Source organism: Rattus norvegicus, chromosome 19 (assembly GCF_021556685.1).
Source record: "Rattus norvegicus strain SHRSP/BbbUtx chromosome 19, alternate assembly SHRSP_T2T, whole genome shotgun sequence".
Taxonomy (NCBI): domain Eukaryota; kingdom Metazoa; phylum Chordata; class Mammalia; order Rodentia; family Muridae; genus Rattus; species Rattus norvegicus.
In genome coordinates, this window is record NC_141552.1 from 27,628,164 (window position 1) to 27,645,653 (window position 17,490).

At 41.8% G+C, this 17,490-nt stretch overlaps 3 protein-coding genes and 1 pseudogene across 6 annotated transcripts in view; 2 read left to right on the plus strand and 2 right to left on the minus strand.

The window, feature by feature from the left end:
• The window catches only part of LOC134483411 (disks large homolog 5-like), a 230,132-nt gene that overhangs the window by 42,407 nt on the left and 170,235 nt on the right, over positions 1 to 17,490 (minus strand). The gene's annotated exons all lie outside the window — the stretch shown is intronic.
• On the plus strand, positions 4,930 to 9,205 carry LOC134483606 (uncharacterized). Its single transcript, XM_087596578.1, is given in 5 exon segments — positions 4,930 to 5,104; positions 6,138 to 6,297; positions 7,478 to 7,621; positions 8,252 to 8,418; positions 9,141 to 9,205. Coding segments are annotated over 5 exon segments (663 nt in total). The 5' UTR covers positions 4,930 to 4,977.
• Positions 11,807 to 16,205, minus strand: LOC147999317 (DNA-directed RNA polymerase II subunit GRINL1A pseudogene; annotated as a pseudogene). Its single transcript, XR_015643935.1, has one exon. The product of XR_015643935.1 is annotated as a DNA-directed RNA polymerase II subunit GRINL1A pseudogene (transcript).
• Positions 15,345 to 17,490, plus strand: part of LOC147999318 (disks large homolog 5-like) — a 43,986-nt gene continuing 41,840 nt past the window's right edge. For both annotated transcript variants that reach the window (XM_087596570.1, XM_087596571.1), the window contains exon 1: positions 15,345 to 15,434. The gene's annotated coding sequence lies outside the window, so the exon portion shown is untranslated. The remainder of the gene's footprint in view (positions 15,435 to 17,490) is intronic.

The window sequence follows — 17,490 nt, forward strand, 5'->3', positions numbered from 1 at the left end:
ATTTACATCTCAGGCAGCTCTGTGAAAATAGTACACAATACAGTATTAACATGGCTTTGAGTCTGTGGTTTGGTTACTTTTGGACACTGTTCCTCAAGACTGCAGGAGAAGGAACAACACACAGGGCAAACACATGAAAACCATGTGCAGCTTAGAGTGGAAAAGATCACTAAGAAGTTTAATGTCACAGCAAAGTCATGTGCTGAAGAGGAGGGTGACATAGTTAAGGAGATGAATGTTATTAACGATAAGCCTCCTGCCTCTGTGCTGTAGAGATGTGGAAGGTGTCCTCAGGGCAAGACTCTGCTCAATTAATGTTCCAACTTGGAAAAGGGAGCTCAATAGATTTCGTGCTCCTACAAAGCAAGTGCATAGGGAAGCTGCTGCAGTTGTCATCCAAGGAGGCAGCTGACAGGTCAGTGCACCTCATGTGGCACGGAATTTGGAGGAAAAAAGATTTTAAGATTCAGGATGACATGAACAGGACCAGGCGACTCTCACATTTATGTTTTTATTATTTGAGGCTTGAATTAGAATGATACTCATAGTCTGATGTTTTTTAGTTTTCTTTCATTATTTTATCTACATTTCCAACTTATCTCCCACTCCGCGTTCCTCTACATGACCCCCTCTTCTGTCCCCCACACCCTCTCCCTATGAGATTGCTCCTCCCCCCGCCAATTCACTCCCGCCTCAGAGGCCTAAGTTCCAATATCATGGTTCATGAAGCTTCCTCAGAAACAAGGTTCTCCCGTCCCAGTGATCCCAGATAAGCTAGTCCTCTGCTACATATCTACCTGGAGACATGGGCACACCCTGATTCTTTTATTAGTTACCTTAGTTAAGGTGTCTCTTCACAGCAATAGAGCAGTGACTGACAGGCTTAAATTCACTTTGCATCCCAATTGCTGTCCTTTCTCTTGTTACTTCTCTCCCACAGTTCCTCCCCAATGTCCTCACACCATCTCCTCTGAGAGAGTAGAGGAATATCCCTCAGAGTGTGCCTCCACCAAGACACATCAAGTTTTTGTAGGGCTGGTGGACCTTCTCCCACTGAGGCCAGGGAAGACACCTGAGTTAGGGTATCAGATTTCACAGACAGGCAAACCTTTGGGGATAGCCTCGGCTCCAGTTACTTACAACAGTGTATGTAATACTGTATTAAACTTAGTAAGGTTTATTTACCTTCACCTGGCAACTCATCCTGAGAAACAGTGCTCTGGCCTGATGCTTTTGTTTTCAGCCCTATCTTCCTCTTTCTTCTGTGCTTACCACTGTAACACAGGAGAAGCTTCTAATATTCATGTTGCCAGATCTTTCCGGTCTTGGGGGATAATTCTATTCTGAGTTGTATATGGATGTAATATCTTCTTTACGTATGATGAATATATACTTCAGGAAAGGACTGCTTCCTTGTTTCTATTAAGATCTAATATGACGAAAGGATTCTGATTAATATTCCAGAATCGTAGGCCACCAGGTTGGTATGTCATCACTCACTGAAGTGAGGTGAATTTTATAACACCTTTTGGCCACCCACTTTCAATGTCATTATGTGGTATTGCCTTAGGCTCTTTTCTACATTCCCCTGCCTTTGGCTGAGTATATGTTTGAGGTCTCTCTGTGACTGTGCAAAGAAGTAAGAGCTAGGGCTGGGCCACAAAATAAGAAAGTACTTGTTCATCCAAAAACAAAAACAAAAAACAAACAAACAACCAAAAAAGGCTCTAGGGTAAAATATTGGTGCTAGTGCTGAACTGAACTGCCGGAGGTAATTTTTTTTAAAGTAAGTAACTCTATCTTGGGGCTGATAATATGAATCAAATATCCTGCAACATAAGTTTGCAATGTTGCCTGCATTTTATAAATCAAGTCTGACCACCGTTTTGGTTGTTTCCAATCATGTCTGAGTGCATCATCATGGGAACCCCAAAGAAAATCAGAAATGGGTCCTTGAAGCTGATGCACAGGGCCAGTATAGACCTGAATATTACAGAGGACACCTTGATTTTTAACACAAGGGATCATTTCTCCATCCTTCTTGTCACATAATTTATGACAAGATGTCACCTTTCCTAACCTTAGCTTCTTTTCCTAAGTGCTGCCGAAGGGAAGATTTGGTGTCAAGAGGTCTGGACTCAGACCACAGGAACACTGAATTCATTTAAATAGGTGTAGTTTATTGAATGCACACCAATACAGTTCAACCAGAGCAACAGCTCACAACTGTGTACTGGACATTGCTAGGCCCAGCTCATTGCAAAATCCACATGGGCTAAAGCACAAGTGCTGGAAATGCTGCTGTCTATGGGCCCTGACTCGGGTCATTTTACACATAATTGTTCCTATTTTCCTTGAATCTAATGGGTCCTATGTGAAGCTCATAGTGGGGGAACTTGTTAAGATTAACAAACCTCGTAACATACAGAACATAACAGGGTATGTGACCAGCACCACACAGTTCAATGTCAGGTTTTTTTGTTTTTTGTTAGTTTGTTTGTTGGCATCCATGATGTGGAGGCGTATTACAGAACAATAGGAAAGAGCTGGCTGCTGTGTAACAAATTTGCTGCTATTAAGGTAGGTATGGGAGCAAGACCTCAGCAGTAGCCCTTAAGATGGGAAGGAGATGATGTGTTTGATAACTGAAAGGAGCTGCCTCAGCTGTATTTCTCTGCCTGCTCAGTGCCCATTCACCATCACTCTGTCCCTGAAGAGGAACTCAAGGTCTGCCCCCTGCTGCCTGTGAGCCAGGACTAGGCACAGAAAGGCAAGGCCACAGCACTGGTTTCAAATTCCTCAGTAATGCTGGATTTCCAATAATGTACTTGTATACACAAATACAGTGTGGTAAGTTACAATATATACTAATCATTTCTTACATAGGGCAACAGTTGATTGACTACAACTAATTCTATTTAAGAAAAGAGAAAGAAACCTGGCTCTTGTGGAAATATACAAAGAAATATCTACGATGCTGGGGAATGAATTCTGCCATGGACTAAACTCAGAATGGGGGCGGGGGTTGGAAGAAAGATGCATGGTTAAATAGCCCACCGGGTTCAAATTGTGTCAGCTTGATGTAATCTAAGGACAAAAAGTGGAGTATCTCTGATGGCTTTCTTTTAAACCCTTGAAAGGATCCCTGGGGACTGGCCTCAGTACTTCATACTTCTTGCTGGGGCAACAATGCTCAAGGAAGCTTGATTGTCATAGGCACAGTATTATGCTACATATACAGAGTAGATAATACTAAGATGTTCAGATGGTGATATCCAGTTATATATACTCTTAATGTTGACCTAAGGAAAGAGAGATCAAGGTCCTTACAATAGAATGATCAGTTCCATTTTTTTCTACCATTCCAAACTGAACGACTGGTAGGGAGAGAATGGTAGATAATCGAGAATTGGTGGATGATGCTTTGAATGAAGTGTGGGTTTCTGCGCTGGTTTTAGACAGGGTCACAAGTATCCCATGTTGCCCTCTCCCTGGCTGGCCAGGTTCACTTTGAGCTCAGATAAACCTCCTTCCACTTTCCAATAGATAGGCTTACAAGAGTGGCTTCCAAGGACTGTGAGGACAGCATTAGCCTTTGACAGTTGAGGTGTGTAACCACAACTATAGTTTTAGCCACGTTTTCCCATGTCTACCAGCTATTTCAGATTTTTGCTCTTCTATGCCTGACAATCAAGGACACAGAAAAATAACCTGATAGAGAGCAAGGACATGGTGATCACATCCTTACCTCTTCTGTACGTTCTGGATGAGGTTTGTTAAAATTCCAATATTGCAAAAAGGTTTATATAGGGCCCATCACATCAAGGGTCACTGTGCACTGTTCTATCTAAAATGTCTAATCAGAACTGACCACCAGATAACACTTCCTGCAGTCCTCATATGAGAAGCTTGGGATTTTGTTTTGACTTTTTCTTTTCTCTGTCTTTCTTATTTTTTGCTATATAAGTTGAGAGAAAGATAGTTAGGGCCATGACTTTGCCCCCAAAATTTGAACTATGGATGTGATCAATCAATGTTAGTGTGTGCATTCTATAAAGTATTCATTTTTCACTATGATAGATGCTTTTGTGTTTGGTGTGGTGGCCATTTCCCAGTATACAGGTGCTGGGACCTTGCTCTATCCACTTAATGATGTTTATAGCCTCATTTTAGACCTTTCTGTGCACCCCTATATCTCTTGACTATTTTATTTTTCTGATAGAAGCTCATGGTATATCTTACTCAGGCCTGTGAGCAGTGCGTCTTTGGCGACATTGGTGCACAGAGGAGAACCCCACCACCAGCATGAGGTTCCCTTCACTGATGGCTCCAATATTGCACTTTCCTCTGCCAACTGGTCTCCACACTTTTCCTAGCACCATAAAGACTTCAACTCCTTCTCCTAAGGAATATTCTGGCAATTGTCCATTGCTAAGCACATGACGTCATGAGTGTTCCCCTAACACACACCCATGTTGTAAACTACCATGCAGACTATTTCTTGATGTGATTTAAAGCACCTGTACATAATGAGACAGGAGAACTTTTGACTGCATATTCAAGCTGGTATGAAATCTCAGGAAGTTTTAATGGCTAACATTGGTGAATGAGGATAATTTGAGTTAGGATGAGACATTTTGGGGCAAGATATCGAAGGAAACATTCATTTAGATGCATAGGAATTACTAAGGTTTTTTTATAATCAAACCTTGAAGAAAATTTTGCTTTGGAAGCAGGAGGTGCTCAGTGACTCTGCCCCAGGAAAGGCTCCTGGAAAGGGCACCTCTGCTTATGCTCAGTACAGGGAGATTATTAGCAGGAAGGCAAAGTCTGCTCCCCATGACATCTGCTGTCCCTTCTTGGACATTCTATTTTCTCCTAGAGAGTTCTGGCATCCTCTGTGATGTCACCACTGTAGTAGTGACAACCAGTGCCCTAGTTTCTCTCAGTCTGAGTCTGGCAGTTACAAGCTAAGACATGTTTTCCCGTCTTCGCAAGCGTTTTTGGAGGGGGAACGTCGATTGTGGACAGACTAGAGTGAAGGAATCTGGCCTTTCGTCTCAAAGTAATGATGAACAGAGACAGCACTTCTGGGGAATGTTTAGTAAGTTCTGGGCAGTATATTTTGAGCTCCCTGTCAGGGGGGCTGCAGGCTTAAGCTGACCTTTCTAGCAATGGGCCACAGCAACTGGAGCATCTGAAAATGAATTGAATTTTCATGAATATCACAATTCCTGAAAGTCAGGATTTCAGAACTTTAGTTTCCCCAACCCCACAGGGAGTATATGGTAAGGCCAATGCTATTATCCTGTGAACTTCTGGCCTTTACTTTTACAGTGAATTTGTTAGGTTACATTGATATAATAACACGATCAGGAGTCATGGAGGGTCCACCTTTTCTGAGTTTAGACAGGGCAGCAATGTATTTCACTCTCATTGCTTCTTTAAATACAGTGGATATCTGACAGTAGTAACAGGGAGAAAACTGTGCTCCATGCAATAACCTTATGTTCTTAGACGTCCTCTGATTTCTTCTAACTGGCAGGGTCATCGTTAGCTTTATATATTAGAGATGTGTGTTACACACATTTTTCTAAAATACCAAAACTGTTTGGAACATGTGGACCAAGATTCAGCCTGTAACCTATTGGAACTTCTGGGGCATTTGTTATTTCATATAGGGGAACTGATAAGTCTGTTGACCATGTCCTCCATGGAAATGTGTTGTAAATCCAAAGTTGTTGGCCTAGAGTATCAGGGTAGGACATCTGAGTATCTCCAATCACTCAAGTCTTGTGGATGGTGAATTTATCATCTGAGTTCTGAACCCACAGTGGTGAGGGTCCTGAAACCAAGCTGTACCCTGTTCAGTTGATGATAATCCTGGAGAAGCCATCTCCGTAGTACATGTAAGCACCTGATGTCCGGCATAAGGAACACCTGGCTGCTTACATCTCTTGGTCTCTATAGAGTAGTGGGAGAACTGAGATCCACTGAGGACGCCTCTTAAGCATAGACCAATCGCCTAGCAGTGACACTGGGTTCCAGGCTTGTTCTCCTGTTTAGGCCTAACTGTGGTCTATGTACACTCTATGCATTCTCCCCATGCAGGTTCACTTGTGTTCTTCTACCTACAGATGCTGGGAGAGAAACATCTTCCCCTGAAACTGCCCCAAGCGAGAATCAGGCCAAGAAGGAAAAAGAGAGGCTGATTAAAGAGCTGCAGCTCATTACCGAGGAGAGAAATGACCTGAGAGATCGCCTGAGGTTTCTGACAGAGAGATCCAAAAACAACAGGTTTGAATCGCTCCAAATGCTCTTGTTTCATTCCTGTGATTGCAAGGTCACCTTCATCTTATCCTATTAAGGTTTTGGTTCTAGAAAGCTGGGCCTCCCTAACCACCCTGTGCTAAACCTCACCTCCCATATAGAGGAGATTCAGAACCTTGACCCTTCCTGAGGAGCAAGATGGAAAATGGACTCATCTGCTTCCATTTATTGAAAAGCAGAACTTGTGGTCTGAATGAAGAATTCGGGGATAAAGTCAGGGAAAGTGAATGTCTAGTGTGCGTTTGCAAAGCCCTTGACAGATGGTGGCTTTGCAAGATTGTAATTGCAGTGAGTTTATGGTGAGTCTCTGTACTTGCTAGGCAGGGGACTGAGTGCTGGAAGATCCAGGCAGCAGCCTGAGGGGCCTGGTCCCAAACTGTTCATCTCAATGCTTGACTAGAAGGTCTAAGGTTCAGGCCTCTTTGTTATTGTCTGTGTGTCTTGCCCTCTGAGACAGCAATGGTGGATGCATTTCTCCTGGTTTTCACAGTACCCTCTGTTTCCATATTTCTCTTTCTCTTTCTCTGACTCTGTTTTTACATTTCTCTTTTTTGTGGGTATTTCTCAGTCTGTGAGTCTGTATGTGCATACATCCAAATGCATATGGACAACTTTTATATGTTTATATTTCCCTCCACACTTGGAATCTAGGGGTCTATGTCTTGGCCTGAGTATTTACCTGTAACACATTCATGGTCATGTGAATGCTTTGTTCTGGGAGCCCCACTGTCAACAGCACAGTTCTTTGCCTATGTGGCCACGATTGTCTGTTTATTTGTATTCCTTGTGCAGATTATAATTTTGTGTTGATATATGGTCTGTTATCGGGACAGGAAAAAAGTAATCACAGGTTTCTGGGTGTGTTGGGGTAGGGGAGCATGGAGAGGTGTGGCCTAGGCTCTTGATAGCTTAACTGGCTTGACTGCAGATTTCCTCTTGATTGAACAAAGGGAGCCAGGGAGCCCTCCATCTGGATGCTGAGATTCTGGTGTCCTGGACAAACAAAAACAAGTTTCTGAAGCTGAAGAAGATCCCAATATGTACAATTCAGAAGGTGTCCTTCCAGGGCTGGTGTAGTACAGGACTCACCCTGAGCTCATATATTCCTAAATGCTGATGTTCATTGGATTCTATCATTTGGGGCCAGGCCACACTTCAGGCCAAATCCATATTATGAAGACCTGGAGAGAATGGAGGAGGCGGTCATGTCAATTCTGCACAACTTAGAGATGGAGAACACTGAGATCCATGAGAACAACCATGAGCTGAAGAAGGAGATGACCTTCTCTAGGCAAGTCCTGGTCAGAAAGGCTGTCACCTGTGGAATGGCCATTTATGACTTCTTTGTTCTGGATTGGACAGTCTTCAGCTCTGGTTCTATCTCTTGTGCTGTTTGCACATCAGTGTGCCAGGGTCATTAGGACTCAGTTTTCAGTTCCATAAATGACTGTTACTCATCCCAGGATTGTGTAGGCATCTTCAGAAGGCTCTAGATAGAACAGCACTGATTGAAGTCAGCAGGTTATTAGGCTGACCTGGACCTATGGTGTCATACCAGGTTTTACAAAACTCAGTGTGTGGACCACATGGTTAGCATGACCTTCTCTTGGTTCTACTGACCTCCTTTGAGGGTGTTGGCCCACTACTAATTGATGTTGCCCCCCTGCATTGGGCTTTCATGCATAGTTGTATATCCATGTTCTTTTTGAGAGATGCGGACACTAATTGGTGCTCGGGCCAAACATACAATTTATTCTTCCCGGAATTTACTCTTTGTGGTTTGTGCAGCAGCCTTATATGTATCGAAATGAATTCTATTAAGTCTTCATGGGTATCTGGGTCCTGGTGGAGTTAGTGGCACTCGGGAGTGGGAATGGGAGAAAGGGGCAGCATGATCTTACTATGCAGACTGTATTTCCAGAAACCTGCTCAGCCAGCTCCTGATGGAGAACACATGTAGGACGAAATTGGTCCCACTGTAGCAGGAGAGCAAGGAGGTGCATCTTGATTGTGCACTGAACCAGAAATATTTGGTTGACTTCAACAAGAAAGATAAAGACCAGCAACGTCCAGACCCAGCATCATCTGGCAGGGATGAGCTGCTGTGTTAGCTTAAAATTATCTGATAATGTTTGCCAATTTGATACATCTTTGCTCTCTCCTACCACCTTTCTAATTTACACTCACAACCAGCCAACCACCTCATGTAATGGAATTGTTCATTGCTCTGCCTATGCACAAGTATTCTGGGAAGCCAACCACTTTTCAGAAACTGAATTATTTTGCAAGTATATTTGTCTGCTCTTTTTGAAGCTGCAGTATAGAAATGGTGACAGATGAATAACATACCTCATTATTGCATATCCATGTGATAGATTGGATGCTATGTAGAGTTTTGAACAAGTTCTTGGTTCTTTGACAAATGACACTCTGTGGTCATGTGACTTCTTGTGTAGGAAGCACTTTTGCGGGATAAGAACAAAGTGCAAATGTCAAATTAGTACTTGTCATTGGCTTTGACCTTGGTGACATATGGACATCTCCTTTCTTCCGGCAACCCAATGAAGTCTCTTCCCATTGCCCTGTTCTTGGTTTGCACTGGTATAAGTCTGGGTCCCAGATTGGCAGCCCACATTACTTAGAGGCTCTCTGGAGATTTTGCCCTTCCCAAAGAGTTAGCAACAATGATATCAGTTAAAAGGTCCATGTCGACTGTCCAATAGAACTGAGGTGGTAGAAGGCAGCCTTCTGACAGCTGCCTTGCATTTCACCACCATATCAGTGTCTGAAAAATTGCCTTCCTCTCCCAGGTCTCAGAAAGTGCAAGAGAGCTGGAATTGGACACACAGCAGTAAGAGAGCTTCCTGAAGAATAAGTTGCTTTCTCAGGAGTCCCTGATGACAAACATCCTGAATGGTAACAAAATTTTTGGATGAGTATTCTTCCTCAGAGTTAATTTGTCATTGCTTAGAGACCCTAAATTTATATAACACTAAGCCAGCCTGACTGATTGAGGTCTTACTTTCTTCTCAGAAAACAGCACTTGAGAGACAACTTGGGGGACCTCTTTTCATTATGTGTGCAAGAGGAGATACAGGAATACATCTGTGCTTCTAAATGTTCGTTAAGAATGTGCTGTTTAGAAATATTTTTGTTATGATTTTAATTGAAATTTTCTTTTTGTTGTTTCATATTTATATGTTCTTGTTAATGTTTTTATCTTTTCAAAAATTTTTAATATTTTAATTTATTTGTTTTAATCCTGTTTTGTTGTAAAAATGAATTCCTTATGAATAACAATTGAATTCTATCTCTTGACTCTTAAGACCATCATTCTTATTCAAGGGTTCTGTCCCCTCCTGTGGACTTAGAACTGACAGGTGGAGATGGATCTCTGCATGTTCCATGGATCCTGGGATAATAAGTGAATTCAAAGTCACCGAGGGGTACCCAGTGTGACAGTGTCTTTTGTGTGGATAATGTGGCTGTTTCTCGGACACACACTTTATGAAGTAATCACTGACATGCTTTACCCAATTGTTAGGGTCCATGTGGTTCTTCTGAGAGAGCAGCAGATGCTCTATCCTGTGAGTCATCACCAGAGCTCCTGCAGGTGCTTTTGTCCTTCCACATCATGTACTGTATTAGGTGGACAGGATCACCTCCAATCAAATAGAGAAATCTCAGGAGATGTGTATTCACAGGAAATTTACTGAGCTGTATATGCTCAATGTGTTAGCTTGCCAGCCATCCCTACAGGGCTCTGGTGTTCCCACTGCTCATTGTGGGTCAGGATCATCCTCCAGCACCACTTAGTGTCCATATTAGAGCAGATTTTTCACCTATTATCAATGATGACCATATGTATTCTGCACATCTGACAAAATACAGAATAGAAATTAGCTTCCTGTTGGGCAGATTGGCATAATGAGTGTTTTGATTGTTAGCATGAAAATTATTTTAATCTAAGCAGTTTAGGCAGGAACTTCAAGAGCATCCATAGTGAATGCATCCTACAGCTGTGAACACATGTTTCTGTTGGAGAGCAGGCCTGTGGAAGCCCAGAACCTAGGTGGGACAGTTCAAGCTAACCTTTTCCATGGCCAATCTGGGATCGTATTGAGATTGTATTTTCCAGGTGACAGATTTCCAATTTATGGAATTGAACTAACTTACTGAGAGTGCAGTTGACTCAGAGAGTTAAAGTACAGAAGGAATAATCCAGAATGTCCACAAAAGCTTGCTGTCACCCCAGGGCTTTTAAAAGCTCAGCAGCTAGGGAAGCAATGTAGTATTTGGTTATTCTCATGCTTAGGTCTAGTCATTCATTATAAGCTGACCATGACACAAAAAGAGTCATCTGTGTCACAATAGAAACTAGTTGTAACTAGATCCACCCCACACTATCACATCACTACCATATTTGAGGTTCTCAGTTACTATCTAAGACCCTGGAAGAGGCCTGGGTCTTGCTACACATACTCATGATTTATGTCTTCATGACACTGTGTGCTTTGTTCTGTTGATGCTACCATTGGCATACAATACCTTGGATACTTTGTGCTGACATCTGTGACCTGAGACAATAGTTCATGTCATCCTAACCTGAATAAACTGTCCTTAAAGTACAATGTGGTATGAGGGGCCTTCTTTTCCTATGAGATTGCAAAACATTTCCAGTCTTCAGTCAAATCTGTCAGCCATTTTCAGTGCCTGTCTTGAGATGTCCAACTTTTCAGCTGAGAGTCTTCATCCAGGCTGCTCTGTAACTTTGTAGAAGATTAATAGGGTTCCTGTCCTAGGATTTAATTCAGTGTGACTGTACTTTCCGAACATGCTCAAAGCCCTGTGATCCACCCTAGCCCTCTGTGCTTTAGAGAAAGAAAATAAAGAACCACATTGCACTTGAAGTTTCTCCTCCAACAGAAGGAGAGCCTGCACAGGGCCTTTAAGTAACTCTAAGCCCCAGCTTCCCCACAACTCCCTCCATCAATTCCATTATTGTTGTGTTTTCATTACTGCTCACTTTCTTTCTTGTGTGCAAAGAATGTGCACCATGTCAGTAAAGCGTGTGTGTGTGTGTGTGTGTGTGTGTGTGTGTGTGTGTGTGTGTGTAGTCCCTAGTGAAAACTGTCGAGGTGCATGCAGACTCATGCTACTGCTGTCCCATGGCACCTTGCAGGGAACACTGAAATCGTGGGCTAATTTAATACAACCTAAACCAGGTGTGCATGGTTTTCAGTAAGATTTTGACATCACCGCTACAGAGAGCAGAAAAAGCTTCAGTAGTTACATGGATGTGATCAATCAGTGTAAGTGTGTGCATTCAATAAAATATCCGTTTTTTACTAAGGTAGATGCTTCTGTGTTTTGTGGGGTGACCCATTGTCAATGTCTAGTGAATTGGGGGCCCTGGGTACAGTATACCTCCAGGACAAGGGGGTGCACAGCAAAGGCAGAAGCAACTACACACAGTTGCAAGCTTTATTAATCCCTATATACCTGGGAATATGAATAACTACAATTTTCATTTTGTCAAGATACCATAAGATCATTATTCCCAGGATACCAGGAACAACTGAGGGAAGACTAAACAAAGAAATACGAATAAACAAAGGCTTCTTCTCAAAATATTCATAAAACAAGTCACCTCTCTTATTATAATCAAAATGTACTCACCATTACCTAGAGAGCATTAGAACCACTTCCAGAGAAACAGGACATAGCAGAACATAGCTTAAGGCCAAGTGAGAAAACATTTTCTTCTCCAGGGTGGCATTCCAGCCCCTACTTGAATCTGTCACCAGGCCTTTCTTGACCCTGCCTGGGAGCTGCATCTCTATGTCTTAACAATTCCTTCTTTTTTCTTTTGTTTTAATGTCTTAAATCCTCATATTTTTCAATAAATAACATCTTTCGACCCAACCATTCTACTGTTTGTTTTGAAACATCTACTTGATGTTGAAGTCTAGTATCAGTTTTAGTTTGCTCTATCCATAACTCATGTGAATCTTTATGCCAGTCTTCAACAAAATGCTTTGTCTCAATAGATGTTTTTAATGCTATGCTGGAAATGGCTGCCAAAGTAGCAACAGAAATAAGGCTTAAAATAGTAGCTACAAACTCCAATAATTCTTTTACTGTTCCTCAGCAGATTATTAAAAAATTCAATAATCATATAATTAAGAGGATCTTGAGACCAATGATGTGTCAAATTAACAGGCATCCATACATATATTTTTTGCTGAATATCATAATAGAATATTGATTTATATTAAACTGAATAGATGAATTAATACATGGATACTAATGACAGTTAGTACAAGCAAATCCATTAGCAAAATTAAATCTACCTATTAAAAAGAAATATGGCATAGGAATACAAGTAGTAACCTTGTCTTTCTTAAATGTTGTAAAAATATACTGAGAGGCAGATTGAGTGTCCCAGAAAAGCTTCCATTAGCAAGAACATCTTCTTTTAATGCAGTGACAGTCTTCCACAAATGAGCTTGAAACGCATTAGGATCTTCCACAGAGGCCAGTCGGTTATCGCAATGCCTCCATCTCCACATTCCATCAGCAAGCATCCATTAAGGCGTTCACTCTCCTCTCAGTTCATCCTGGTAACATTTGACAAATCACAAGTGGTAACATTCCATTCTGAACATGTATTAATAATTGGCCATAAGGACCCCAATTTATTCATTTATCTTGAATAATTTTTCGAAACATGCCAGGGAAGTATTTCCAAATGCATGGGAGATATTTTAAGCCTACATAAGTAAACCAAGCACAAATAGGATATACTGTCTCGCTAACAAATGTAATGTTATTCCAATTTTGGTTATAGACCAAGCTGTCAATCCTGGAGACTGTAACAATTATTCCTGGTAATCGCCAATTTTAATAACCCGTTTGTAGGCCTGGACTCTTTCTTAAACACAAAGGCATTTTTAATCCAGCATAAGGAAAATTATACAAAGCTCCATCACGTCTATTCCAAAGGTCAAATTATTCCAAAGAGATGATAAAATGCTTGGGGTGGTGTATAAAACCACATCTGTTTCCCCGACAAGTAGCAGGTTCAAATAAAGGTGGATAAGGAATATAAGCCTGATAACTCGCATTGGCCGCAACAGAAGAAACCGTGAGTAAAGCACACACTGCTAAAAATACGTGCTCAGCAGTAAAGGACTTTCCTGAAGGAGACAACATAGTTTTCCTTTCAGGGCTTAATCGCTTCACCTAGGTAATGGGGTTGTCACCGCATCGATCCTTCTCCGTTGTCGTTTGTCGACACTAAGAGAAGCCAGGGCCTCAGTAATGGAGGACACCTCCTTCATCTCCGGAGAACATCCATCAGGAGAAAATGTAGCTGGTTTAACTGGATTCCTCTGAGGGTAGGGAGTGGTTCTTATCATTCTGTGCTTGGATCTGTCTCCTGGGTAACCAGAATAGTCTCCCATCCTGTAAGGAGACAAAATCCTCTCCCCTACATACAGTAATGTCCCTTCCTGTCATTCAGCATCTCGGGCAATTTTTATCCATATTGTCTGTTCCATGCCTTCAGGGAGAAGTCCAATAAAGAGTCTATCTGCTCTTCATATAACTTCACCTTGTGGTAAATTAAGAAGATCAATAAAAAATAATGCTTATGCCAATATTACTCTGGGACTGGTATGCCAACTTCATTCAGGCTGTGTAAGGTCATCTCTTTTCCTTTTTAATTTTATAATTTGTCATTTCAGGGTATGGTAAACTCTTTCAACAAAAGCTTGTCCTTGTGGATGGTATTCTATACCAGTAATATGTACAATATGATATCATTGACAAAATGTTTTTTTTTTGCTCTGATTGGTATTTTATTTCTCCTTTACAAGTTCCACATAATAGACAAAGGCTTTTTGATAACATTGTTATCTTTGCTGAAAATGATCATATAATCATTTTAAAAAGCACAAATGTGCACATACAGGACTGAGGTTTCTGCAGCCTGTAAACACCTCTGTGGGTTTAACAAGGAAAAAAAGCAATATACTGACAATTCAACTGTAACTCTTAGAATAACACCGGTTTCCTTACCAAGCACGAGTGTCCTGTACAGGGACCTATCATCCCAGATGGCAATGAGTTCAAGCCTAGGGCAGCCAGGAGCAGCTCCCCACACCAGCTCAGAAGACCCTCCCCACCCAGCACTTCTTCCAAGTGCTCCTTAACCTCATCACAGGTGACAGCCTTCGCCCCAAGAGAGGACAGAGCAGCAGACACAGTGGTGGTGGTTCCCGAGTGTTGTGTGCGGCATTTCATATCGAGCGTCTCAGGAACGTGTCCATGCAAGCATGCGTACCATTCTTTAGACTGCTCCCCTCATTTCTCGAGTGAGGGGACCAGGCCTTCCTAATTCACTTTAGGTGCCTGGAATAACAAAGTATTTCACCAGAAGGGGTGTAAGCAGTGCTATCTGATAAGAATACGAAGAAGGAAAAAGCAGATATCTTAAAGAAAACGTGCGTTCTACTCACACTAAAATATCAGACCAATGCACAATATACTGCAAAACTGTAACACAATACGGCCAAACACAATGTTCAAATATTGAACTGTTCAAGCATGTGAAGATCATCTTCTGAAAGACAAACTGGGTTCTTATTTTGTAGCTACCTTTGTGTAACTTAAACTGCTGTCCCTCAACAAGGTCTGACACTCTTGGTACTTGTTAGGAAGTTCGATGAGACAATGTAAGCTCAACAGTCGACTCCCAGGATCTCCCAGTGCTCATTTTCAGCATTCGTCCGAGGACTGGGCATCATCTTCATCCCTCACTTCTCGGTATCTCCCTGTAGACTCCCCTTCTGGATTGTAGCTCTGCATTGTAATATTCAGTCTCTCGGCTAGTTTCTGTGCTGCGAGCTTTGCCCGCATCTCCTCATAATTCTGCTTCTGCTCTTTCTGCAGAGCCAGCGACTCTTCTTTGGAGAGCAGCTGTGTAGACAGGGGGTGGAGCAGAAGAAGGCGAGCTGCTGTGACATCATCAAGATGCTGCCTAGCCCTGCGTCGCTGCTCTTCTGAGGAAGCAGGAGACTGAGCCCTCTGACAATGATTTGGTGAGTCACTCTGTTGTGTGGGTAACACATTGGTCATAAACTTATGGGGTGGGGGCACTGGGTTTCTAGCTCGCATTTCTAGCACTGTCTTGTAATGAGGCTTCTTAGGAGTCTCACTCTGCAGTCCTGGAAAGTTCTCAGTGCTGGTGTTTTCTTCTGAGGGTTCAGTCTGGTCTGCAGTTGTGATCTTTTGCAATTTAGTGATAAACAGACTGTCGATGCTGCTGGAAACCTCTTCCGCTTGACTTGAATGCTGGGGGAGATGTTCATTCACTTCAGATGGGGGAGCCTGGACTGTGATGCTGACAGAGGGGCTGGTAGTCACTGTGCAGCCAGTCTCCAAAGTCTCTTCATTGTCTTTGTGAGTGAGCTGTGTAGGTCCCTGAGTTTCTGAGGTTGTTTTAGATGATTCAATGTCTACTGACGAACATTCAGAACTAATGATGAAGTATCAAGCATCAGGTCAGAATTCTGGGCCTTGTCTATGTCGGTATCAACTCTTGTGTTTGCTTTATGCCTTAGCTTACAGTCAACACTAACAGGATGAAGTAGTTCAGTTCTCCTTCTGACCTCTTCACTTTCTGAAATGGCAGCTTTCAATTTGGCAGTGGTGTCTGAGATCTTTTTACCTTTGTTGGGCAATTTGCAAATGAATTTTTCTTTGCGCAAAAGTCTTTCCTGGCGCCTAAACCTCTCCTGCAGCTCTGCCAAACTCTGCCGCCCCACGTCCTCAGGAACTGGGGGCTCGAAGCTGCGGGGCAGGGAGCACATTGTGCATGGGCTGAGGCTGGCCCCGCAGGCAGGGTTCCCCAGCAGGGCCCATGGAGGTCGCAGGCTCCTTGGAAGGCGGCAACTCTGGAGCACGTGCAGGAGTCGCCATTTTCCCGGAAGAGCCGACAAAATTGTTTAAATTGATAAGAAATATATTTTGGTCCATAATCAGTTTTAATTTTAGAAAGTGGTCCCATAACAGCAGAAGTTTCCAATAGATGCTGTATAACATGAGCAGTGCGTACTCCTGGCAATGGTGTAGCCCATACAAATATTGAAAAATTATCTATGCTTACATGTATATATGAAAGGCGACCAAACTCAGAAATATGGGTTCCATCCATCTGCCACGATGTATTAGGTTGCATTCTTCTGGGATTAATTTCAGATGGAATACATTTTATAAGTGAAGGCTCACAAATACCACAATTAGCAATAATTTGTTTGGCTTCAGAATAGGGAACCTTATATTTAATATGCAAATATCCTGTATTGGCATGATTATGACTGTTTTCTTCTGGGGTAGCAAATGCCACTAATTGATCTACCATATGATTGCCATGTGTTAAAGATGCTGGCAATCTTGAATGTGATCTAATATGTGTAATAAATATTCTAGAGTTTTAGAATAAAAATAGTCCTTTAATATGTGAGAATAACATTTAATATAGGCTTAGATGTAGAAACAACAGCAGTTACAATATTCTGTACTACTCCTACAACATAAGCTGACTTGGCTATAATATTTTTACATCTTGAGTAAAATCCAGCAATACATTAATTACTGCTAATACTTCATTTTGTTGTACTGACCCAAAAGAAGATTCTTGTCCCCAAATTTATCTTTGGTCCAATAAGCCATCTGTCTTAGATCTTTGGTCTTAGAGCCATCTGTAAACACAGTAACGGCAGATGGTAATGGATCAACAGAAATTAGTGTATTTATCACAATTTTTTTTGTTTTCTTAAGCAATCCCAGAATTTACTATGGGGAAAATGAAATTCAGTATTTCTAGTGTAAGAAATCATGGCTAATTGAGAAACTTCAGACGTCTGCATTAAATATTCCACTTTATTTTTGCTTAATGAGAAAACGAAAGCAGCACAATCATATCCCCACAGTGTAACAGGTCTTTGTATGCCTTGCTGAATAATTAAAGAAATTTGTTCCTCATATGTTGTTAATGTTTTGTTAAAGTTAAATTTAATATATATCCATTCTAAAGGCAACTCATCTTGAGCTAAAGTGCCTATAGGATATTCAAGAGTATTTCAATGTATAATT